At 45.1% G+C, this 27,274-nt stretch overlaps 1 protein-coding gene across 7 annotated transcripts in view; it reads left to right on the forward strand.

The window, feature by feature from the left end:
- The window catches only part of apbb1 (amyloid beta (A4) precursor protein-binding, family B, member 1 (Fe65)), a 125,544-nt gene that overhangs the window by 5,437 nt on the left and 92,833 nt on the right, over positions 1 to 27,274 (forward strand). For 6 of the 7 annotated variants that reach the window (XR_007262357.1, XR_007262358.1, XR_007262359.1 and 3 more), the window contains exons 2-4: positions 1,077 to 1,818; positions 24,381 to 24,589; positions 25,290 to 25,346. Coding sequence is in view for 3 of the 7 variants with exons in the window: in XM_048598500.1 (XP_048454457.1) it covers positions 1,077 to 1,818; positions 24,381 to 24,589; positions 25,290 to 25,346 (1,008 nt within the window). In the remaining 4 variants the exon portion in view is untranslated. The remainder of the gene's footprint in view (positions 1 to 1,076; positions 1,819 to 24,380; positions 24,590 to 25,289; positions 25,347 to 27,274) is intronic. The other variant, XM_048598502.1, reaches the window with a different exon arrangement.

Here is a 27,274-nt window from a genome sequence, read left to right on the forward strand (position 1 = left end):
CTTCGGCCCTCCAAGCCTGCGCTGATCCAGATCCTCTATCTAAACCTGTCGCCTATTTTCCAAGGATCTGTATCCCTCTGCTCCCTGCCCTTTCATGTATCTGTCTAGATACTTCTTAAATGACGCTATCGTGCCTGCCTCTACCGCCTCCGCTGGCAACGCATTTCAGGCACCCACCACCCTCTGCGTAAAGAACTTTCCATGCATATCTCCCTTAAACTTTTCCCCTCTCACCTTGAAATCATGACCCCTAGTAATTGAGATCCCCACTCTGGGGAAAAAGCTTCTTGCTATCCACCCTGTCTATACCTCTCATGATTTTGTAGACCTCAATCAGGTCCCCCCTCAACCTCCGTCTTTCTAATGTAAACAATCCTAATCTACTCAACCTCTCTTCATAGCTAGCACCCTCCATACCAGGCAACATCCTGGTGAATCTCCTCTGCACCCTCTCCAAAGCATCCGCATCCTTTTGATAATGTGGCGACCAGAACTGGACACAGTATTCCAAATGTGGTCGAACCAAAGTCCTATACAACTGTGACATGACCTGCCAACACTTGTACTCAATACCCCGTCCAATGAATGAAAGCATGCCGTATGCCTTTTTGACCACTCTTTCGACCTGCATTGCCACCTTCAGGATACAATGGACCTAAACAGCCAGATCTCTCTGTGCATTAATTTTCCCCAGGGTTTTTCCATTTACTGTATAGTTCGCTCTTGAATTGGATCTTCCAAAATTCATCACCTCACATTTGCCTGGATTGAACTCCATCTGCCATTTCTCTGCCCAACTCTCCAATCTATCTATATTCGGCTGCATTCTCCGACAGTCCCCTTCACTATCTGCCACTCCACCAATCTTAGTGTCACCTGCAAACTTGCTAATCAGACCATTTATACCTTCCTCCAGATCATTTATGTATATCACAAACAACAGGGGTCCCAACACGGATCCCTGTGGAACACCACTGGTCCCAGTTCTTAATTTTGAGAAACTCCCTTCTACTACAACTCTCTGTCTCCTGTTGCCCAGCCAGTCGCTGTTAAATATTTGCTCTGTTTCATTTCAGGGTGATCGAGGCGCTATGTCTGGCTCTGTCAGTAACCAGACAGGCCTGGTGAATGTCACCAGCTGTGTGACCCCAACACTGACGCTCAACCTGCGCTCATCACACAACGAGCTGCTTAATGCTGACATCAAGAGATCGACGCCACCCAAAGGCCGTAAGGTTTATGCTTCTACTGACCTTCAGACTGCCATGGGACTGGCTGATGAGACTGCCAATAGCAAGTGGCTGAAGGACGGGCGAAATCAGATGCGCAAGGCCGCCGAGAACGAGAGAAAAGACCAGAATTGGAACGTTACCTCGAGAACGGAAGAGATTGAGAGCTCTGCAAAGAAGGAGCAACAAGAATCAGTAGACAAGGAGCAAGCAGTGAACCAGGCTGGTTCCCAAAGTAAAGGCTTCCTCAGTTACTACATGGGCCTGGAACTTTCCCTCAATGCATGTGGTGGGAATTCTGACAAAGGACAACCACTGGTCATCCAGTTGGATCAGGGAGACTTTGAGGCATGTGAGTCAGACTCAGCAAGTCAACCGTCTGAAATCCGGTCAGGTTCCAAAATGCATGGAGAGCAGCCACTGGAAGATGCAAAAGCCGGACTGACCAACCCATTGGAGGCACCCAGTGACCATCGGAAAAGCTCATGTCTGTTATTTGGAATGAAAAATACAGCAGCTAGTGATGAGGACTCGAGTTGGACCAGCCTTTCCCAAGGCAGTGCTTCTTGGAGTTCCCCTGACGATATAGGTATGTTCCTACCTATCTTCAACTTAACGCCTGGGACAGTGGGGCTGAGAGATCGTTAGAAGTAGGAGCCAGAGTTGGTTATTCAGCCCTTCAAACTTGCTGCACCATTCATTAGGAGCTTGGCTACTCTATTGTGGTCTAGACCCCATTTTCCCGATAACTCTTGTCACTCAAAAATCCGTATAACTCAGTTTTGGTTATATTCATTGATCTCCACTGTTCACTGGTGTAGAGAATTCCAAAGACTTACAATCCTCTCAGCATCCACTCTGCTTGTGTGAATAAGGCTATCATTCATTATTCAAAACTCCAATGAGTACAGGCCTGGAATGCTCAAACTTTGATAGATCTGTTGATGGTGGTGGCTAATATCCTTAAACCAGTGCACTGGGTTGGATGGTGAAGTCAAATCTCATTGTTGTGCGATAGGAGTCTCATGTAGAGTCATAGATCATACAGTGCAGAAGATGGCCTTTGGTGCAGACCCATCTACACTAATCCCACTTCCCAGCATTTGCCCCATTGCCTTGAATATTATGAATTTCAAGACTCATCCAAATATTTTTTCAAACTTGTTAAGTTTCCCATCTCTACTATCCTCCCAGGCAGTGCATTCCAGATTCCCATTACCCTCTGGGTGGAAACATTTTTTCCTTGAATCCCCTCCAAGACTCCTGCCCTTCACCTTAAAATTATGCCCCATTGTTATTGATCCATCAACGAAAGGGGACAGTTACTTCCTATGTACCCTATGCACCCTATCCATCATATTCTCTTATATACCTGCATCAGGTTCCCCCTCAGCTTTCTCTGCTCCAAAGAAAACAATGCAAGCTTATCCAGCTTCTCTTCATCGCTAAACTGGTCCATGCCCAACAACATCCTGGTGAATCTCCTTTGTATCCCCTCCAGTACAATCACATCCTTCCTACAGAGCAGTAACTAATACTATGCATAGTACTCAAGCTGTGGCTTAACCAATGTCCTGTACAGCTCCAATATGACTTCCTGGCTGTTATAATCTGTGCCATGACTGATAAGGGGAAGTATCCTATATGCCTTCTTAACCACCCTATTAACCTAATTAAGAACAAGCAGCATGGTGGTTCAGCGGTTAGCACTGCTGCTTCACAGCATCAGGCACCCAAGTTCAATTCCAAACTTGGGTCACTTTCTATGTGGAGTTTGCACATTTTCACCACGCCTCTGTTTTTTTTTGCTTTATTCATTCACGGAATGAGGGCGTTGCTGGTTAGGCAGCATTTATTGCCCACCCCTAATTGCCCAGATGGCAGTTAAGAGTCACCACATTGTTGTGGGTCTGGAGTCACATGTAAGCCAGACAGGGTAAGGATGGCTGTTTCGTCCCCTAAAGGTCATTAGTGAACCAGATGGGCTTTCCCAACAATCGACAATGGATTCACAGTCATCATTAGATTCTTAATTCCAGATATTTATTGAGTTCAAATTCCACCATTTGAACCTGGGTCCCCAGAACGTTATCTGGATCTCTGGATTAACAGTGCAGTGATAATACTACTAGGCTATTGCCTCCCCGATTTCTGCCGGGTGCTCCAGTTTCCTTCCACAGTACAAAGATGTATGGGTTAGGTGAACTGCACAGTTGGGATTCTATAATTCTATGAACCTGTTCTGTCATATTCGGGGATCTGTGGACAAGCGCCCAAGATCCCTCTGTTCTTCCTAGTGTCCTGCCATTCATTGAGTATTCCCTTATCTTGTTTCTCCTTCCAAAATGTTTCATCTCACACATCTCAGAGTTAAATTCCGTCTGCCACTGATCTGCCCATTTGACCAACCTGTCTATACCTTCCTGTAACTTAAGCCTTCTTCCTCACTGTTAACCAGGAGGCAAATCTTCATGTAATCCACAAACTTATTTGTCATCACCTCCACATTTTCTTCTATATCTTTTTTATATATAATGAACAACAGTGGATCCAGCACTGATCCCTGCAGTACATCTCTGGATACTGGCTCCCCGTCTCTCAGACAAACCCTTTTATCACCAACCTCTGTCTCCTGCCACTAAGTCAGTTTTGGTTTCATTCACCAAGTTGCCCTGGATCCGATGTGTTTTTACCTTCTTCATCAGCCTCCCACATAGGACCTCATCAAAGGCCTTGCCAAAGTCCATATAAATTATATCAACTGCCCTAGCCCATCTACATGCCTGTTAACGTTCCCTTAAAAATTCAATCAAATTTGTTAGGCTGGGCCTTCTCCTGACAAAGCCATGCTGATTAGCCCTCCTCAAACCTAAGGTCAGGCTATGAGACATGGCTGTGATAATTGGGAAATGTTACTTAAAGGGATGATGGTGGAAAGGGGTGACAAACCTTCGAAGAGTCCATAGGGGAACTGCAACAATTGTTCATTCCCGGTCTGGTGGAAAAGGAACATTGGCTAAACTATAGCTTACAGAGGAAATTAGAGTTAGTATTAGATCCAAGGAAGAGGCATACAGATTAATCTGAAAAAACAGCAGACTGGTGAAGTGGGGCAGTTTAGAATTCAGCAAAGGAAGACGAGGGATTGATTAAGAAAAGGAAGATAGTGTAAGAGTGAGCTTGTGGGGAACACAAAAACTGACTGTAAAACTTTTCATAGGTATGTCCCTTACAGTCAGAAACAGAATAATTTATAATGGGAAACAAAGAAATGGCTGGCCAACTAAATACGTCCTCTTGTTTTGCATTCACAAAGGAGGGCACAAACAACATACTGAAAACGTTGGGGAGCACAGGATTTAGTGAGAGGGAGGAACTGAAGGAAATCAGTATTAGGAGGGAAATGGTGTTGGGGAAATTGATGGGATTGAAGGCCAATAAATCCCCAGTTCCTGATAACCTACATCTCAGAGTACTTAAGAAAGTGCTCTAGAAATAGTGGGTGCATTGGTGGTTATCTTTCAAGGTTCTATAGACTCTGGAACAATTCCCACAGATTGAAGGGTAGCTCGTGTAAGCCCTGGTTTTAGAAAGGGAAGTAAAAAGCTAACTGGCAATTATAGAGCAATCAGCCTGACATCAGTAGTCTTGAGTCCATTATAAACGATTTAATTGCAGAGCACTTGGAAAACGGCGGCGGATTGGACAGAGTCAGTGTGGGTTTACGAAAGAGAAATCATGCTTGACAAATCTACTGGAATTCTTCAGTGATGTAACTAGTATGGCTGAGGGGGAGCCAGTGGGTGTGGTATATTTGGACATTGAAAAGGCTTTTGGTAAAGTTGCACGTAAGAAATTAATGTGTCAAATTAAAGCTCACAGTGTTGGAGGTAAGTGTATTGTCATTGACTGCTGACAGAAAACAAAGAGTAGGAATATATAGGTCTTTTTCTGAATGCCAGGCCGTGACTAGTGAGATACTACAGGGATCAGTGCTAGGACCCCAGCTGTCCATATTACATATTAATGAGTACTAATTTGTAATATCTCCAAATTTGCAAATAATATAAAGCTGGGTGGGAGGTTGGGCTGTGAGGCAGATGGATGCTTCAGAATGATTTGGACAAGCTGAGTGAGTGGACAAGTACATGACAGATGCAGTATAATTTGAATAAATGTAAAGTTATCCACTTTTGTAGCAAAAACGGAGACATTATTATCTGGCTATAGAGTGAGGTACGTGCAATGTGTCCTCATACACCAGTTGCTGAAGGTAAGCCTGTATGTGTTGCAGGCAGTAAATGGTATGTGGCCTTCATAGTGAAAGGATTCAAATACGGGAGCAGGAATGTCTTTCTCTCGTTATGCAGGGCCTTGGTGAGACCACATCTGGAATATTGTGTGTGCTTTTGGTCTCCTTATCTGTGAAATGAAGTTATTGCTAACATTGTCAGCAATTACTCGTTAATGAGTATGATTGTTCGCCTAGGAAATTTCATATCACTGCTCATGGATTCTGTAGCTGGTTGATGAGCCTGATCTTAGAACTGCCAACCATGTTTGACAGGTGTTTCTGGGAGATGGAATTGGTCCTTGCCTTGAGACCGTTGGCATTCCTTTCTCCAGTTTCTTTTTCATACATCATCTTGCCATTCGGTATTCTCAAAGAATTGTGTACCTTTAGACGGGAGTTTTCTCCAAGTCAGTTTCTTCTGAACAAGGATCTCCCATGCATTGATATCTACGTTGCATTTCTTGAGGGAAGCCTTCTGCAAGTCTTTGAAACACTTACATTGTCCTACACTGGGTATCCAAAGCACATAGCTGTCCAATAAAGTTGGTTTTGGATGATCATGGCCTTGATGCTGGTGCTGTTCACTGTTTCAACTATGCTGATGTTAGTATGCCTGTCCTCAGTTGAGAATCTGTCTCAAACGCCTTTGCTATAGAGGGAGTACAGCAAAAGTTTACCAGTCTGTTTCCTGGGATGGCAGAACTGATGTACAAGGAGAGATTGATTTGCTTAGAATTATATTCCCTGCGGTTCAGAACAGTAATGGGCAATCTTTTGTAATGCTGACAGGACCAGACAAGGTAGATGCAAGAAGGATGATCCCACAGGCAGGGGTCACAGTCTCAGAATATGAAGTAAACCATTAAGGACTGAGATGAGGAGAAAGTTCTTCATCCAGAGTGGTGATTCAGTGGAATTTGCTACCTAGAAAGCAGTCGAGCCTAAAACATTGTGTGACTTCAAGAAGGAGTTTATGTAGAACTTGGGGCTAAAGGGATTAAAAGATATGGAGGATAGGTGGGACCAAGCTATTGAGTTGGATAATCAGTCATGATCACAATGAATGGCGGAGCATACACAAAGGGCCAAATGGCTTCTATTTTCTATGTTTCTGTGCATCTCCAAGTGGAGATTAATTCTCCTCTTCAGAATTTTCACCCAATTGTTTTCTGATCCTGATTTAAGATTCACTGGTCTGTAATTCCCTGGTGGTCCTACCACCCTTGAAAAAATGGAACTACAGTGTCTGTCCTCCAGTTCTGTGGCCCAAGAACAATTAAAACTTTGGGTCAGAGCCCCTGTAATTTCCTCCTTCGCTGTTCTATAGCCATGACAGGCAAGGACAGCAGAGTAACTCTTGGTGGCCTAAGAACTTAACAGAATCAACTTACCAACCAATCAGCACCCTTTTCTCCTGTAGTATAATTTGTGTGATTGTTTGGAATTTGGTATTCTTGAATTTGTCCAGGTCAATGATTGGTGAAAATTTCAGGAATATGTCTCTCCTTTCAATAAGATTAGATTTCCTTTCCTGAAGGGCATTATAAAGTAGTCGATTTTTATAACAATATCTCGGTTTTACTATCACCTCTTATGCCAGATTCATAAAGCAGCAAGGTTGTACTTTGTTTGCCTAGTGGAGGGAGGTGCCAGGGTGAAATTACCCTCTGTCTCTTGGCAGCTGGCACTTGGATAAATGTCTTACTCTGTGTGCTGGACATGCCCCAAACAGCACGTATTCTTGTTCCATTTCTCAAATATATTTCTGTTTAATTCTTGGGGTGATCAGATAACAAGTCAGGAGCCTGTGTTCCTGACAGGTCTAGAGAGATTAACACTGTTTGTTCCCGCTATCCATCTGATAACATTCTGCCTCGGTCTATAGTCCAGTCTAAGCATTGTTTATCCAGGCCTATTTCGCAAAGTTTCTGCTGTGTTCATCTCTATCGCTATCAGTTTATGTTCACCCCACACCCACACAACTCAAACAAGATTTACCTTCGATTAGCTGTAAAGTTCAGAGGGAGCTTTACTCTGTATGTAACCCTGAGCTGTACCTCGGGATAACAGAATTATTACAATACAGAAGGAAGCCATTCGACCCTTCATGGCTGTACCAGGTCTACTAGTGCTAATCTGCTAGGTTATCCCCATATCCTTGCACCATTACTATCCAAAAACCATCCAATGACCTCTTATATATCTTAATTGAACTTGCTTCCACCATATTTCCAAGCTATGCACTCCATACTCTGAATAAACTGTGTGTAAAAGCTTTATTTCTCACATCACGTGCTTCATTTGTACATCACTTCAAATCTATGCCCCTCTCATTCTTGTTACTTTAACAAGCAGCAACAGCTTCTCACTTTCTATGCTATTCAGCCCGTTACTGGTTTTGAAAACCTCAATCAGATCTCCACTTGGCCGCCTTCTCTTCAAGGAGAACAGTCCCAACTTGAATCAATTCTCATAGCTATTCTAGTATCGCTTATGCACTCTCTCCAATGTAATCACACCTGTCTTGGGAGTGTCTGATGGAGACAGTGTTGTGAGAGCATTACACTGTGTCTAACCCTGTGCTGTAACTGTCCTGGGAGTGTTTGCTGGGGACAGTGTCAAGAAACCTTTATTTTGAGTTTAAAAAAGTAGCAGTACCTTAACTTTTAGTTTAAAAGAATAGAGGAGGCTTTACTCTGTATTTAACCTATTGCTGTTCGTGACCTGGGCATGTTTGATGGGGATGGTGTAGTGAAAGCTTTACTTTAAGTTTAAAGGAGTGGACGGAGTATTAATGTGTATTAATGAGCATTGATTATATACTGCGCGTGTCCTGTGAGTGTTTGATTGGGACACTACAGAGCTTAGGCAGTGGCTGGGGGATAATAAGAAATTTGGGTCTTCAGGCCTACTGCATCGTGGATGGGTGACTCAGTCAGGTATTGAATTAACAGTTTAGGAAGTGTCAGACACAGGATGGTGGTAGATGGCTGTTTGTGGCACAAGATGACTATTTGTGGTGTCCATTCGCATTCCACAGGGATCAATGCTCGGACTCTTATTGTTTGTGATTTTCACAAATGATGTAGATCAGAATATGGGTAGATAATAACGTTTGTTGAAGACAAGGTAGATAGTTGGCCAGATGTTTGACATTGAGGAGAAAGGCCTTAAGTTACAGGAGGATGTAATCAGATTGGTCAGGTAGACAGATCAGTGGCAGATGGAATTTAACTCTGATAAGCATGAAGTGATACACTTTGGAAGAAGTAACAAGCGAATACTCAATGAATGGCAGGACTCTATGAAGCTTAAAGGAACAGAAGGAACTTGGGGTGCTTGTCCACAGATCCCTGATGGTGTCAGGGCAGGTTAAAAGGTAGTTAGGGCATACGGGACACGACTTTATTAGTCATGGCACAGTTTATAAGAGCAGGGAGGTGGTGTTGGAGCTGTGCAAAACTTTGGTTATGCCACAGCTGGAATACTGTGTACTGTACTGGTCACCACACCATAGGAAGGATATGATTGCGCATACCCATGAAGACGGCCTCAACCGTGATCTTAGGTTCATGTCGCATTACATGTAACCCCACCATACTGTACTGTATCAGTAAAATCTTTCTTACTGTCCTGTTTTAACACCTTCATCTTGACAACTTGTTATGACACCTGTACCTTAATTGGTTTGTACAGTTTTGGATTACTTATTACTTTAGTTAGAACCTCGGTATGCAATTCATATGCCTATTGTGTTATCCTAGTCATTTGGTTTGTCTCCAGCACCATTTTTAATTTTTTGTAATTATCTCTCTGCCACATTTAATTGGATTATTGGTCATCCCTTCACTTGTTATTCAGCTGTTGATACTTACACCATCTGACACTCTTGATCACCTGCAGAGATATATTATTTTGCCTTTCAACGCTCCACTCAGACCATTTGTATGATCTTTTGATCTCTCTGCCTATAAATTCTATGCCTGTGTGCTTCTCTCAAACTTCACCTGAAGGGCCAATGTTCCAAAAGCTTGTGAATTCAAATAAACCTGTTGGACTATAATCTGGTGTCATCTGACTTCTGACTTTGTCCATCTCAGTTCAACACCAGCACTTCCACATCAATGTATAGGCTGTTCAGCCCCATTTGTCTGTACTAGCCTCTCTTTAGAGTGTTCAGATTTGCCTCAATTTCCTTCCTCTTTATCCTGATCTCCTTAACTGAGGAAGAGTTGTTCTGGCTATGGAGGCGTGCAACAAACAGTTACCAGACTGATTACTGGGATGGCAGAACTATCATATGAGGAGAGACTGGATCAGTTAGGACTGTGTTCACTGGAGTTTAGAAGAATGAGGTAGGGGAATCTCATAAAAATGTGTAAAATTCTACCAGGACTAGACAGTGTAAAGGCAGGAAGGATGTTCCCAATGGCTCGGAAGTCCAGAACCAGGGTTCATAGTCTAACAATATGGGAGAGGCCATTTAGGACCATGATGAGGAGAAATGTTTTTATTCGGCGAGTAGTGAGCCTGGGGGATTCTCTGCCATGGAAAGTGGTTGAGGTCAATGAAGAGTTAGATATGGTTCCTATGACTAAAGGGTTCAAAGGGTATAGTGAGAAAGTGGGAATAGGTTACTGAGTTGCATGAGGCTTGAAGGGCTGAACGGTCTCTCAAAGCTACCAGTTCTCTATTTCTGTTTCTATATCTTTGCCTCTGAGCCCTCCCACCACTAAATATTCACTGTCATTCCTCAATCTCCAATGGTCACCTTCCTATTCTTTCTGTTGACATGCTTCCCTCTTTATCTAAGAGGGGGACTGCCTTATCTTAGGGGTGTGGAATGGGCGGCCCCCGGGGTTTGGGGTAGATGCTTGATGCAATAGTGAAATGTTGGGGTCCCATTGAAGGTGGGGCCAGGATTGGGGGCGGGATCACTGTAGGCCAGCCTGCCAGAGCTCCAGTGAGCAGCTGTAGGATGCATCAGCAGTCGGAGCTCCTGTTGGAATCATGAAGGATTATTTCTTGGCCATTATACTGCCTGATCATTGCCCAGGTACAGAGTCCAGTTTGACAGGATCCATCCATATCACAGAGCCTCAGGATAGCTGAGATTGGTGGAGATTTTAAGTGAAATTGTTTGTGTGGTTTTGTGTGTGGGAGTGAGCTGCGAACAATCAATCATCTACAGCTGAACCTGTTCCAGAGATCAGCTAAACACCAGTAATGTCAGCCTCAGTTCCAGCAACAGACTGTGCATTCAGAGCAAGCACAAGTGACAGTGCTGGAGAGTGCAGTCACATCAGGAATGTTGGCCAGGGGGTGGGGGGGAAGTTCTGGAAAGAGAGATCCATAAGGAGTGGGCAAAAGAAAAGGAAGCAGGATGAGGAAGGGTGTGGTGGATGGGAGCGGGAATTGGAAGGGAGTTGAGGGGGTGGGAGCAGGAAGAGGAAGGGAGTGGAGGGTGAGAGCAGGAGGATGAGGAAAGTGGAAAGTGGAGAGTGGAAGTGGTAGGAGGAGAAGGGAAGTGAAGGGTGGCCTTCTGAACTGGATCTGTAAATCTGTCCTGCCCCCTTAAATGCAAAGATTAGAAATGGCTAGAGGAGAGTCAGTATAAATAAAACCACATGGACCACCCCGCATCAGCCAAGTCATCAGAAAAGGTATGGCGGTCTGGTCAATTCTGCAAAGTCATCTTTATTAACATCCGAGGCTTGTGCTAAAATTTGAGAGCTGTTTCACAGACAAGTCAAACAACAGCCTGACATAATTTTGCTCACAGAATTATACCTTGCAGACAATGTCTCAGACACCATCCTCACTATCCCTGGTTATGTCCTGTCTACTAGACTTCAAAGTGGCAACACTACTGACCGAGCTGGTAGATTCCTAAAGGACATAGCTGCAGGTTTGAGTCTGGCAGGTGATGAGGAAACTAACAAAAGGGATAAACATATTTGACTTCTGCCTCTCTAATCTGCCTGTCGCAGATGCGTCTATCCATGACAGCATTGGGGCGAATGACCAACACACAGTCCTGTGGAGACAAAGACCCTCTACTGTTTGAGGAGACCTTGCATTGTGTTATGCAGCACTACCATGCCAAATTGGATAGACTTTGCATAGATTAAGCAATTTAAAGCTGGGTATTCACAAGGCAACGGAGTCAATACAGTGTAGAGCTCCGCCACCTTTGCACCTATTTCTTCGACCAGGAGTCTAACCCACCCTCTGCAGACCCCTTCTCCTGCCTCCAACAAACCCCATCCTCCTGGATACTACCCCATGGCCTCCTACCCTCCCTCGACCTCTTCATCTCCAATTGCCATTGCGACATCAATCGTCACATCAATTGCCTGAATCTCTCCACCTCTCTCACTCACTCCAACCTCTCCCCAACTGAACGCACAGCCCTCTGCTTCCTCCTCTCCAACCTCCCCATTAAACCTGTTGATAAAGGTGGGGGGAGTGGTGGCAGTATGGCAAAGTGACCTCTACAATGCTGAGGCCAGGTGCCAGCTCTCCAACACCACCACCTACTGTCCCCTCAATTATGACCTCACCCCTGATCACCAAACCATCATCTCTCAGACCTTCAATAACCTCATCACCTCAGGAGACCTCCCACCCACAGCCTCCAACCTCATCTTTACCCAAACCTGCACCACCCGTTTCGGTCTCCTTCCCAAAATCACAAACCTGACTGCCCAGTTGACCTGTTGTCTCTGCCTGCTCCTGCCCCACTGAACTCATCCCCGCTTACCTCAACTCCATTTTTTTCTCCCTGCTCCAGGAATTCCCCACCTACATACTCCACCACCCATGCCCTCTACCTCCTCCAAGACTTTCAATTCCCCAACCCCAAACATCTTTTTTTTCTTTATTCATTCGTGGGATGAGGGCGTTGCTGGCAGGGCAGCATTTATTGCCCAAAGGGCAGTTAAGAGTCAACCACATTGCTGTGGGTCTGAAGTCACATGTAGGCCAGACCAGGTAAGGATGGCAGTTTCATTCCCTAAAGGAATTAGTGAACCAGATGGGTTTTTCCGACAATCGACAATGGATTCACGGTCATCATTAGATTCTTAATTCCAGATATTTATTGAATTCAAATTCCATCATCTGCCATGGCAGGATTTAAACCTGAGTCCTCAGAGCGTTATGGGTCTCTGGATTAACAGTCCAGCGATAATACCATGAGGCCATTGCCTCCCCTTCAACCTCACCTTTACCATGGACATCCATTCCCTGTACGCTTGTAACCCCCATGCAGATGGCCTAAAAGCCCTCTGCTTCTTCCTCTCCCACATGTCCAACCAGTCCCCCTCCACTGACACACTCATCTGCTTCATGAAACTTGTCCTTACCCATAACGACTTTTCCTTTAACTCCTCTCACTACCTACAAACTAAAAGGGTGGCTATGGGCACCCATATGGGTCCGAGCAATGCCTGTCTCTTTGTAGGATACGTGGAACAGTCCCTCCTCAGCTGTTACACTGGTACCATCCCTCACCTCTTCCTTCGCTACATTGGTGACTGTATCGGTGCTGCCTAATGCTCCCATGAGGAGCTTGAACAGTTTGTTTCACCCCAACCTCACATTCACCTAGACCATCTCTAACACCTCCCTCTCCTTTCTGGACCCCTTCATCTCCATCTCCGGTAACCGTCTCAGCACCGACATCTATTTCAAACCCACTGACTCCCATAGCTGCCTTGACTACACCTCCTCCTCACCCATCCTTCTTCAAGAATGCAATCCCATGCTCCCAAATCCTCTGCCGCATCTGCTCCCTAGATGGAGCATTCCACTCCTGGACATCTCAGACGTCTTCCTACTTCAAGGACTGCAACCGCTCACTCCGCGACTCCCTTGTTCACTCCACACTCCCCACTAACCCGACCACCGCCGACACCTTTCCCTGCAACCGCAGGAGGTGCTACATCTGTCCCTACACCGCCCCTTTCACCTTCGTCTAAGGCCCCAAATAATCTTTCCAATTCCGACAGGGATTCACCTGTATGTCCTCCAACATGGTCTACTGTATCTGTTGCTGCCAATGTGGTCTCCTCCACATCAGTGAGACCAAGTGCAGACTCGGTGACTGATTCACAGAGCATCTGGGCTCTGTACAGTATAACCCACAACACTTTCCAGTTGCTGATTATTTTAACTCCCCCTCCCACTCCCTTGGTGACATGTCCATCCTGGACCTCCTGCAATGTCACAATGACATCACACGCAAACTGGAGAAACAACACCTCATATTCAGCCTCAGGAGCTTACAGCCCAATGGCCTCAACATAAAATTCACCAGTTTCAAAATTTCCCCATTCCTGGCCTCATCCCATGTCCAACCCTCCCACTCATGCCCACCTCCTTGACCTGACACAACCTGCTCATCTTTTTTTCTCACCTATCCACCCACCCTTTCCACTGACCAATCTCCACTATCTCCTGCCTGCATCCATCTATCACCATATCGTCATCCCACCTACCTTCCACCAGCCCCAAGCATCCCCCTCCCAATTTATTTCTAAGCTCCCTTCCCCCTCCCCAGTCCTGATGATGGGTGTAAACCCAAAGGTTGACTTTCCTGCTCCTCTGATGCTGCCTGACCTGCTGTGTTCCTCCAGCTCCACACTGTATTGATCCACAATGCAACGCTGGCCATCAGCAACAGCAACAGTATTGTATTCAGCCACAGTGTGTAACCTCAGAGCATGACATATCCCCACTCTACCATTGCCATCTAGTCTGGGCATCAACACCGGTTCAATGAAGATTGCAGGCGCGGGGAATGCCAACAGCATACAAGTATGAAGTGTAATCAGGAAAAGCAAATGGGATGTTGGTCTTTACTCAAGAGGCTGGAATACAAGGCAGTGGAAATGATGCTTCAGTTGTACATAACCTAGCTGAGACCCCATCTGAAATCAAGAGGTAAAGTCACAATATCCCACTGGACCATAAAACTGCCCTCTCATTTGAAAGAAGCCACAGATAGTGGCTTAACCTGAAGGTCACTATGTCTCAACTGAGGGGAGAGGTTGAGAAGGAGTGTCTGTCATAGTAACGTTAACTTGTGCAGGAATTGAACCCGTGCTCTTGGTATTACATCTGCATCACAAACCAACCATCCAGCCTATTAAGCCATCCAATCCCAAGGCTCAGTTTAAGCACCAAATCTCACAAAGATGTATTGATCGTGAAGGAGTGCAGTGGAGTTTCATCAGAATACTATCAGCTTTTGAAAGATTGAATGGTGATGTTGCATACGCTGAGCTTTTCTTGCTTTAAGGGGTGATCTAATCAGGGTTTTGTGATGATTAAATGATTTAAAGGCATAAATCATTTAGTTCTATTTCAGGGTCAAAAACAGAAATTGCTGGAAGAGCTCAGCAGGTCTGGCAGCATCTCTGGAGAGAAAGCAGAGATAATGTTTTGGGTCCAGTGACCTTTCCTCAGAACTGAAGAAGATTCTGAAAAATGTTCACTGGACGTGAAGCGTTAACTCTGATTTCTCTCCATTGCTGGCATACCTGCTGAGCTTTTCCAGCAATTTCTGCTTTTGTTTCTGATTTCCAGCATTTGCAGTTATTTGTTTTTTTTTTGTTTATTGATACTCAGAGTCAGTTGGAACTGCTAAGACTGAGGTGGAGAAAATTTTAATTGGACAGGGATATTAAAGAATTGGAGTAAAGGAGCATAAATGGAGTTGAGAATTGAAGGAAGCACAGACTCCTATTCTTCCTGTTCCTGTGTCCCTCAACAAATGTACTCCCTCAAATTCAGTTGGTCTCACTAGCATCACTTGTTTCCAGACCTCTTTACTGCTTTCTGCAAACATGGCCTTTGCTGAATTCTTTTCCTCTGCTATTTTCTGAAAGTGTTCCTCCTCTGTTTGTTCCTGTAGAGTTTTCAGTGTCAATGGCCCGAGCATGTTTGTACCAATATAGTTTTTAATGCTATGGCCCTAGCAGGTTTGTACCTATATAATTTTTTGTACCTGTGACCCGAGAATGTTTCCATCTACATAGTTTTCAGTGCAAATTATCCTAGTGTGTTTGTACCTGTACAGTTTTCAGTTGCTATAACCTTGAGATGTAGGAGCAGACATTGGCTATTCAGCCCATTGAGTCAGCCTCACCATTCAATAAAATCAGTAGCTAATCTGATAATCCACCTTCCTGCCTTTTCCCTAAATCCTTTAATTCCCTTACTACTTAAACACTTGTTTAACTGAGCTTCAAATATACTTAACAACCCAGCCACAACTTCCCTCTGCGGTAAAGAATTCCACAAATTCACTACCCTCTGAGAGAAGAGATTCTTCCTCATCTCGTTTTAAATGGATGACTCCTTGTTCTGGTTCTAGACTCTCTCGAAAGAGGAAACAACTTTTCTGCATCTACCCTGTCAAGTCCCCTAAGACTGTTGTACAGTTTTCAGTGCCTCTGGCCCTAGAGTGTTTGTACCTGTGTAGTAGCTGCAGTAGTCCAGTGGTTTTATTATTGGTCAAGTGGTCTATTGGACTAATGCCCTGAAGACACAAGGTCAAATCCTGAAACTGGAGAGTTTAAGTTGTATTAATTGAATTAATCTGGAATTAAAAAATATTAATCTCAGTAACTGCAACCATGAAATTGTTGTTCAAGCTCATTTGGTGCACTGATCTCCAGTACGAAAGGAAATGTAAAAACAAAAATAGAAATTGCTGGAAAAGATCAGCAGGTCTGGCAACATTTGTGGAGAGAAATCAGAGTTAACTTTTCGGGTTGAGTGACCCTTCCTCAGAACTGATGGTAGCTGGGAAAGTGTCGGTTTATACTGGAAGAAAGGTGTTGTCTTAGCACCAGATGTTCTAGGTGAGGGTCCAGACCTACAGCAGGATGGTTCACTGTTAATTATACTCTGAGATGGAACAAGCCTCCTGTTGGCACTCAAGACAGCTCACCACCACCATTGGGATGATGGCTCCATGGATAAAGGAGTTACAGATTGGACAAGGATCTGTACCATTGCCCAATGAGGCAAGAGGGTTTTTCCCTGCAGGAAGGTAGGGTGGATGGTTGGGAGTTGACAGTCTGTTGAGTCACGGTGTGGAAAGGGTTGTCCTAACTCTCATCCCTGGGACTGCTCCAGCACTGATGTGATTTCAAACCCAATGCCACGAATGGTGATCACAGTTCACGTTACTGCAGCCTGGGTTGTGGTAATGTTGGAGCTTGTTCATTGTTGCTTTATTACTAGTAACTAGCAATTTAGATGTCCGTATTTGAGCATCCAATTTAAAACCAACAGTCCAGGGGCAGGGTGCAGACGTGGGCTAATCCCCAGCTGCAGATTTCTGTACATTGTCTCTGGGAAGCAGCTTTTTCCCATCTAGTGGAAGGTGAATTTATTGAGCTCTTGAGTTTCTATCAAAGGCATCTGCATGGCATTAATCCCCACAGAGTCTCTGAATTCGGGCACTGGTTTTACCCCGAGAACTTCTCCTGGTCTCTGTTCCATGATGATCTCAAATGTGTTGATTAAATTTCTGTGACTGCTCACTTCCATCCTTGAGGGTATTACTGTAACTAATGGGAAAGTGGATGCTGAAAATATCAGCAAGCAAGTGGAAAGGAAAGTGATTGGATTGGCTTTGTGTTTATTGGAGCTCCAGCCTGAGTTTTCATTTATTGGAACTCTAGTATAGGTTTGTGTATATAGAGCTCCAACCCAGATTTGTGTATATTGGAGCACAGTTCCTGGTTTGCTGTTATCAGGGCTCTGGTCTGGGTAAGAATCATGGAGTTAAAAGGTCCTTAAGCCCATCATGTCCATGCCAGTCATGAAGCATCTATCTGTTCAAATGGCATTTTCCACTTAAGTGCTTGTATCAATGTTGCTTAAATGCCTTGAGGGTTCTTGCCTCTACCACCCTTTTAGGCAGTGAATTCCAGATGCTCACCACCCTCTGGATGAAAAGAATTTCCCTCAAATGCATTGTAAACCTCCTGCTCCTGCCTTAAAACTGCTCCCCCTGCTGATGGACCCCTCTACTAAGGGGACAGGTTGCACCATAGCCACCTTTTTTATGACCCTCAGAATTTTGTGCAACTTAATCAGACCACTCCTTGCCCCAAGCCATCTGTGCTCTAAAGAAGGCCAACACAGGTCCGCATGCATCAGGGCCCTGTCTAGGTCCATGGGCACTGGGACTCTATCTGGGTCCGCGTGTGCCGGGGCTTCACCTGGGTGCATGAGCTTCGGGACTCCGATTGGGACTGTGCATCTAAGGCCTCGATCCGGGCCCACGCACCTCGGGGCTACGTCTGGGTGTGCAAACTTTGGGACTCCGTCTGGGCCTGTGCACCTCAGGGCTCTGATCGGGTCAGGGCTCCATGCAGGGCACCTCGGGGCTCCGTCTGGGCCCACGCACCTCGGGGCTCCGTCTGGGCCCACGCACCTCGGGGCTCCGTCTGGGCCCACGCACCTCGGGGCTCCGTCTGGGCCCACGCACCTCGGGGCTCCGTCTGGGCCCACGCACTTCGGGGCTCCGTCTGGGCCCACGCACCTCGGGGCTCCGTCTGGGCCAGAGCTCAACAAGTTGGAGCACCACCACGCTTATGAGGTTTTATTATCTGTGGGGTTGTTTTATATAGGGATATGAGTATGTCTGGAACGGCTGGCATTTATTTGCTGCCACTAACCGTTTTTAATCTTCCATCAGATGTGGGTTTTCTGGCAAGGGGAGCATTCATTGCCCATCCCTGATTTTTCTTTTACTCACACATGGAATGTGGGCATCGCTGGCTAGGCCAGCATTTATTAGTCATCTCTAGTTGCCCTTGAGAAGGTGGTGGTCCTTTTAGACCACTGCAGTCCATGCGCTGTAGGTTGACACACAATGCAATTAGGGAGGGAATTCCAGGATTTTGACCCAGTGACAGTGAGTATTTCCAAGTCAGGAAGGTGAGTGGCTTGGCGGGAACATGCAGGGGGTGGTGTTTCCATATATCTGCTGTCCTTGTCCGTCTCCATGGAAGTGGTCATGGGTTTACAAAGTGCTGTCTAAGGATCTTTAGTGAACTTTTGCATTGCGTCTTGTGGCTAGTACACACTGTTGCTGCTGAGCGGGCTGCTTTGTCCTGGATGGTGTCAAGCTCCTTGTGTTTTGATTCAATTTGATTTGTTGTTGTCACACATACCTAAGTACAGTGAAAAGCTTTGTTTTGCGAGCAGCACAGGCAAATCATAGCAAACAAGGACGTACAGATCATAGGGCGCTTAGAGTGAGGCATACAGGTTACAGCTGCACAGGCAGTGCACAAAGCAAGATCGACATTAACAAGATCAGCATTATTTGAAGGTAGAGAGTCCATTCATCAGTCTGATAACAGCCGGGAAGAAGCTTCTGGAACCTGCTAGTGAATATGTTCAAACTTCTGTATCTTCTGCCTGATGGAAAAGGTTGTAGGAGAGCATTACCGGGGTGTGATGGGTCTTTGATGATGTTGGCAGCCATTCCACGGCAATGGAAAGTATAAGTGGAGTCCGTGGATGGGAGGTTGGCTTCCATGATGGTCTGGGCTGTGCACACAACCTTCTGTAGTTTCTTATGGTCCTGAGCAATGCAGTTGCTGTACTAGGCTGTTATGCATTGGTTAGTATACTTTCCATGGTGTGTCTCTAAAAATTGGTGAGGGTCCTTATGGACATGTCAAATTTCCCAAGCTGCCTGAGGGAAAAAGGTGGTGTTGTGCCGCTTTGTGTGTCGCATCTACATGGGGAGTCCAGGACAGATTGTTGGTTATCGTCACTCCTAGGAACTTGACACTCTTGACCCTCTCCACCTCAGCACCATTGGTATAGATGGGGGCGTGTTGTCCTCCTTTCTCCTTAAGTCGATGCTTAGTTCTTTTACTTTGCTGACATTGAGAGAGAGGTCATTATCATTGCACAACAACACCATGTCCTGCATCTCCTTTCTGTATTTGGACTCATCATTGTTTGATATCTGTCCTACCATGATGCTGTCGTCAGCAAACTTGCAGATGGCGTTTGTTCAGAATTTGGCTACACAGTCGTGGGTGTACAGGGAGTACAGTAGGAGCCTGAGAATGCATCCTTGAGTGTTATTGTGGAGGAGGTGCTGTTGCCTATGTTCACTGATTGCAGTCTGTGGGTCTGAAAGCTGAGGATCTAATTGCAGAGGGTGGATTCGAGACCTAGGTCTTAGAGTTTTGAGATCAGTCTGGAGGGGATAAAAGTGTTTAAAGCGGGGCTGAAATCGATGAGTAGGAATCTGACGTAGGTGTCCTTGTTGTCCTCATGTTCCCGGGATGAGTTCAGGGTAGGGAAATGGCATCTGCTGTGGACCTGTTACGTTGGTAGGCAAATTGCAGGGTTTGAGGCAGGCTGAGCGGCTAAAGTTGATGTGAGCCATGACTAGCCTTTCGAAGCACCACATGATTATGGAGGTCAGAGCCACTGGGTGGTAGTCATTAAAACACGCTGCATATGCTTTCTTAGGTACGGGGATGATGGTGGTCTTCTTGAAGCCGGTGGGGACTTCAGCTTGTAGGAGGGAGAGGTTGAAAATGTCAGTGATTACCTCCACCAGCAGGTGCACACAGGATCTAAGTGCACAGCTGGGGACTCAGTCCTGTCCTGTCGCTTTCTTAGGGTTAACACTCATCGTGACATTCAGGATGATCTGAAGTCTGCAGCAGTGAAGGAGGGAACTGTTGTGTCTAGGCTGTTGGGGCAGGTGACCCCATGCTGCTGGCATTCTGCTCAAACCAAGCATAGAAAGCACTGAGCACATCAGGGAGAGATGTGTTTTTGGCACTATCTTGCTCTGGATCATTTTGTATCCTGTTGTGTAGGCCTTGTCACAGGCAGCGGGTATCCGTACGGTTGGCTTGGGCCTTTGGCTTGGCCCGCTACTGCTGCTTGACATCTCTGGCTTTCCACAGGTCATATCTGGATTTTCTGTATAGGTCTGGGTCGCCCAATTTGAATGCTGCATGCCTACCCTTCAGTAGGCAGTGGATTTCCTGGTTCATCCAAGGTTTCTGGTTTGTTGGAGCTGCACCCATCCAGGCAGATGGGAGTATTCCACTACACTCCTGACTTTTGCCTCTTTGATGGTGGAAAGGCTCTGGGGAGTCGGGAGCTGAGTAACGTGACATAGTAATTCTAGACTTTGACTTGTTCTTGTAGCCACTGTGTTTATGTAGCGAGTCCAGTTCAGTTTCTGGTCAATAGTAACCACCAAGATATTGATAGTCAGGGTTCAGTGATGGTAACACCATTGAATGTCAAGGGATGGTAGTTGTATTCTCTCTTATTGGAGACAATCATTTCCTGACATTTGTGTGGTGAGTGACCCTGGCAGAACCCAAACTAGGCATCGCTGAGCAGATGCTGTTTGATAACACTGTTGATGCCACCTTCCATTACTTTACTGATGATCAAGAGTAGACAGATGGATTGATAATTGGCTGGATTGGATTTGTCCTGCTTTTTGTGTACAGTACATACCTAGGCAATTTTCCACATTGTCGGGTAGATGCCAGTGTTGTAACTGTACTGGAAGAGTTTGACTAGGGGACCGGCAAGTTCTGGAGCACAAGTCGTCAGTCCTTTTGCCGGAATGTTGTCAGGGCCCGTAGCCTTTGCAGTATCCAGAATCTCCAACCGTTTCTTGCTATCATGTGGAGTGAATTGATTGGCTGAAGACTGGTATCTGTAATGCTGGGGACTACAGGAAGAGGCCGAGATGGATCATTCACTCAGCAGTCCTGGCTGAAGATTGCTGGAATCCTTCGGCCTTATCTTTTGCATTGATGTGCTGGGCTCTTCCATTATTGAAGATCAGGATATTTGTGGAGCCGCCTCCTCCAGTGAGTTGTTTAATTGTGATTGGTTGACTCGCCAAGCTGGTTTGTTGTTCAGCAGATGTTTCATTACCCTGCTGGGTAACATCATCAGTGCAGCCTCCGATGAAGTGCTGTTGTGTTTTCCTGCCTGTCATTTAAACTGTAGTGTCCGTTGAGCTGGATTACCTCACTTCCAGTTTTCCTTCGCAGTGGAGTGTATATGGGGTCTAGCTCTATGTGTTTATTGATGCCTTTCTTAGTGGAGTACCAGGCTTCTAGGAATTCCTGTGCTTGTCTCTGCTTTGCCTGTCCCAGGATCCTGGTGGTGTCCCAATCGAATTGGTGGTTTTCCTTATCCATGTGGATGGAGGTGAGTGAATATTGGTTGTTGTGAACCATTATTGTGAATATTGTTGCCAGTTGGTGTTCATGTACCCTTTGATCCGAACCAAAGACCCACTACCCACTATGGACAGGACCAATGTCAGAAACAAGATTCCCTGCAAAGACTGTGACAAACACTACATTGTACAAACAGGAAGGAAATTAGCCACAAGGGTACATGAACATCAACTGGCAACAAAAAAGACACGACCAATATTCACTTATCTCCATCCACATGGATAAGGAAAACCACCAATTCGATTGGGACACCACCAGGATCTAGGGACAGGCAAAGCAGAGACAAGCACAGGAATTCCTAGAAACCTGGTACTCCATGAAGAAAGCCATCAACAAACACATAGAGCTACACTCCACTGAGAAGGAAAACCGGAAGTGGGATAGTCCAGCTCAACGGACACCAGAGTTTAAATGACAGGTGGGAAAACACAACAGCGCTTCATCGGAGGCTGCACTGATGGTCTTACCCAGCAGGGTAATGAAACGTCTGCGGAACAACAAACCAGCTCCGTGAGCCAACCAACCAACCACAACATCCACGACTCAAACTACAAATCTACTCTAAAACCTTAGAGATGTTTAATTGTCCACCACCATTCACAACTGGATGTGACAAGACTGCAGAGCTTAGACCCAATCCGTTGATTGTGAGATTGCTTAGCTCTGTCTATCACTTGCTGCTTGTGCTGTTGTCCTATTCAGTGGCTCCACCAGGTTGACACCTCATCTTCAGTTATGTGTGGTACTGCCCCTGGCATGCCCTCCTGTACTCTCCATTGAATCAGGGTTGATCTCCTGGCTTGATGGTAATGCTTGAGTGGGGGATATGCCGGGCCATGAGGTTGCAGATTGTGCTGGAGTACAATTATGCTGCTGTTGATGGCCTCCAGAACCTCATGGATGCCCAGTCTTGAGTTGCTCGATCTGTGCGAAGTCTGTCCCATTTAGCACGGTGGTAGAGATTATTCTCAATGTGAAGGCGGGACTTTGTCTCCATGCTGACTCTGTCTGATCCTCTCACTGTTTTACAACTGCTCTGCTACCAAAGTTTTATAATGGACTTTAGCATTTTGCCCATTACTAATGTCAGGCTAACTGGCCTATAATACCTGCTTTATCTTTACCTCCTTTTTTAAATAGGAACATAGAAACAGAAGTAGGCCATTCAGCCCCTCAAGCCTGTTTCATCATTTATGGAGACTTATTCACCCCTTGAACTGAGTGGCATGCTGGACCATTTCAGAGTGCAGTTAAGAGTCAACAACAATATTGTGGGTCTGGAATCACTTTATGTAAAGTTGTTGTGTTGGAGTTGTCACGGTCCAGGCAAACATCTGTTGCCCATCCTTCATTGCCCTTGAACTGATAGGCTCTCTCACCCATTTCAGAGGACTTTTATGAGTCAGCCACATTGCTGTCTAGAACCAATTGTAGGGCAAGGGCTACAGATTTCTGTTGTGAAGGGCATTTATGAATGTAATGTGTTTGTGAAATAGTGTAAGCCCACCAAGCCCTGGTTAGACCCCACTTGGAGTACTGTGTGCAGACCTGGGCACCATGTCTTAGGAAGGATATATTGGCCTTGGTGGGAATACAACATAGGCTTACAAGAATGATATTGGACTTCAGGGGTTGAGTTATGAGAAATTGTACAAATTTAGCCTGTTTTCTGTAGAATTGAGGGTTAAGGGTGATCTGGACAAAGTCTTCAAGATATTAACAGGAAAAAACAGGAAAGATAAAGTATTTCCATTTGTGGAGATTCTAGAATCAGGCGGCATAGTCTGAGAATTAGGGCCAGACTGTTCAAGAGAAATGTTAGGAAACACTTCTACACACAAAGGGTGGTAGAGGTTTGGAACTCTCCTCCACAAATGGCAGTTCATGCCAGATTAATTGTTAATTTTAAATCGGAAATAGATAAAATTTTGTTAACCAAAGGTATTTAAGGAATAAGTGCGAAAGGCAAGTCCACAGAGTTAGGCCACAGATCAGCCATGATCTCATAGAATGGCGAAACCTGCACCAGGGCTGAATGGCCTACTCCTATTCCTATGTTCCTATTTTAAAAAAGAGGTAAAGATAAAGTAGGTATTATAGACAAGTTAGCCTGACATTGGTAGTGGGTAAAATGCTAGAGTCCATTGTAAAAATTTAATAGCAGGGTACTTGGAAAGCAATAAGAGGATTGGTCAGAGTCAGCATGGATTTACGAAAGAGAAATCATACTTGACAAATCTGCTGGAGTTTTGTTGAGGATGTTACTAATAGAGTTGGTGAGGGGAGCCAGAGGATGGGGTTTACTTGGACTTTTGGAAGGCTATCAATAAGATCCCACATAAGAAAATGACATGTAAAATTGAAGCACATAGAATTGAAAAGTTTCCGCCTCTCTTTCAGGTCGTGTGTTTCAGATTATAACTTACTGAGTTTAAAAACAAAGTTGTCCTCATCTCCCCCTCTTGCTCTGAAGGAAGGTCGTTGACTTGAAATGTTGACTCTTTCTGTCCGCAGATGCTGAGGATTTTCTGTTTTTGTTTGTGTTTGATTATTAATGAGATATTAACGTTTATGATTCAGATCCTATCTGGAATCGGAATTCATTTGAGACAGATGCAGACCTGCCCTCTGGCTGGATGCGGGTACGAGACACCTCGGGGACCTATTACTGGCACATTCCAACGGGAACAACTCAGTGGGAGCCGCCGCCACCTGCCTGTGACCAGGAATCAGGATCTCGGAAACCTTCTGTCATGTCACAGTGTACGACTCCCTTGGAGGATCAACAGGTAAATGCAGCAGGTTGTAAACTTGGTGGGTAGCAGAGGAAGTGATTGTTCACCCTGGAAGAGAGGGACCCCAGAGGGTCCAGTATTGAATGAAGGATAAAAATGTAAGGCTTCAAAAACATTGAAGCTAGTAGGGGAGAAGGTGGGTACAACATATCGTACGAAAATAGGAACAGGAGGAGACAATTCAGTATAAGCAGGACTGATCTGCTTTTCCAACTGACCTGGATAGAGAATTCCAAAGATTCATTATCCTTCGAGTGAAAACATTTGCCCTCATCTTAATCCTAAACAGTTGGTTCCTTATCCTGAAAGTGTGTTCCTGGTTTCTAGATTCTCAGCCCGGGCAAACAACCTATCAGTGTCTATTTGGTCAAACCCATTCAAAATCTGTACAGTTCAATGAAATTACTTTTTGTTCTGCTAAATTGCAGAGAATATGGACCAGTTTATTCAGGCTCTCATCATGGACAACGTTCTAACCTTAGAGACTAATCTAGTGAACCTAGGTGGGTTGGGGATAATAGAAGATGGGTGGCTGGTTGTAAGTGATTGCTGGTTCAATAACTTTTATTTTTGTCCTGTCTGCCCCCACATTCTCTCCACATGTCTCTGTTTGCTGGATTACCCTCCCTTTTGTATTTTTCCTTCCTCCATATTGTTGTTGTCACTGCATTTGCCCTTTGGAACTTTGTTCCAGCTGACTTGGACTGGTTTAACTGTGGGTGAGAAGTGTGTTGGAGTCGACATGTGGAAGGCAAGTTCCTGTTTATTTAGTGTGTTTATATCTTGGCAAAAATGAATTTAAGGAAGACAATGGTTCCTGTGTTAGAGATGCAGCAGGAACTGATTGGACAGCAGACCATGCCTGATGTGTGGCAGTGGTCTGAAGGTAATGTAGTGGAACATAGCAGACAATGTCCCAGCTCCCTCCTAAAGGAATGGAATAGATACAGTCTCCCCCGACCCTTCCCCCAGCAAACAAAAACACACACACACTTTACCCACTCCACCCCTCCACACCCCCCGCACGCACGCACACGCACACACAGACACACACACACACACACACTCTCTTTATTTATTCTCATAGGTCTCCATGGGAGGTGGGACCAGACGTATGGACACTGGCGCTGAGAGTCCACCTCCAGGATAGTGAACATGTTGTTTCATGGAGTGAAATCATCCCTATGGATATTTAGGACCTCAAATGATTCCTGACCAGATAAAGTCCACTGAACAGTGTAGAATCCCTGCTGTAAGAAGGAAGCCATTTGGCCCATCAAGTCTGCATCGACTTTCCATAGAGTATCCCACCCAGACCTACTCCCTTATTCTCCTAAACCCTACAATTCTCAAGTAAATCCACCTAGCCTGCACAACCCCTGGACACTACAGGGCAATTTAGCATGGCCAGTCCACCTGATCTGCAGGTCTTTGGACTGCGGGAAGAACCGGGAGCACATGGAGGAAACCCACACTGACACTTGGAGAAGTGCAAACTCCACACAGTCAGTCAACCAAGGGTGGAATTGAACCCAAGTTCCTGACACTGTGAGGCAGTAGTGCTAACCACTGTGCCACCCTTGCATATATTGATAAAGCTGGAACACACCTCATGAAAGTCTATTAGAGGTGATCAGGGGGCTTAGGATGATTATTTAAATACAAACGATATTCAAGATTATGGGGAAACAGCAGGAGAATGGCATTAAGTTGTAGTGCTCACTCAGGGAGCTGGTACAGACACACTGGGCCAATTGGCCACCTTCTGAGCCTTAACTGACCTGTGACATAGTGTCTTTTCAAACTTCGAGCAGTACCAAAAAATTTTCCAGCTTCACTTTGGGACGTCATCCCTGTCATAATAATAGAATTAGAACATGACAAGATCCCACAAATAGCCATGTGATGGTAACCAGATAACCTGATTTTTGACCATATTAGTTTAAGGGTGTTACAACCTATGCAGAGGGATGTGTGCTCATTCTCAAGCTCCACTGATCCACAAAAATTACTGATTTAATCAAAGTATGCACAGACCTTGATTTACCTGTATGATGGACTCAGGTTAACAGAAAACACTAACCAGGTTTCTGCACTTGATAAGAAACTATATTTATTACAAGATGAGTAAATTCTGACCACAGGTGAAAGATCACTATATAACTCTAATAGTTAAATCTCTAACCCCATTTAAAATCTCTACATATACGCAAGGGAATTCCTAGAGGCCTGGTTTTCAACCCATAATGCAAGCAACAAACATGTGGAATTGGACCCCATATACAAATCCATGCAGAACAGAACCGGAAATGACACAACCCAACTTAACAGACCGGATCATATAAATACCAAGTGGTGTAGAACAACATTGCTTCATTGGAGGCCACAGGGATGATGTTACTTAGCATGGTGATGAAACATCTATACAATAGCCAGCCAGCTCGGCGAACTTCAACTCTACATATACGTACAGAAAGACTCAGAAATAAAATTGTGAATGTTATGAGTGGAGGAAAAAATACAGGGGAACACACTGTTCAATAGCACCAATCTACAGGCTTTGATGAGATGTTTCCTTTTCTTACTAAGTCTTTCTGTTCTTCAAAGTCCCTCCTTACAGGTTCTCGATTATTTGCCAAAGGCACAGGGGTTTTACTCATTAATTGTTCAGTTTCACAG

Source organism: Rhincodon typus, chromosome 6 (assembly GCF_021869965.1).
Source record: "Rhincodon typus isolate 14 chromosome 6, sRhiTyp1.1, whole genome shotgun sequence".
Lineage (NCBI taxonomy): Eukaryota > Metazoa > Chordata > Chondrichthyes > Orectolobiformes > Rhincodontidae > Rhincodon > Rhincodon typus.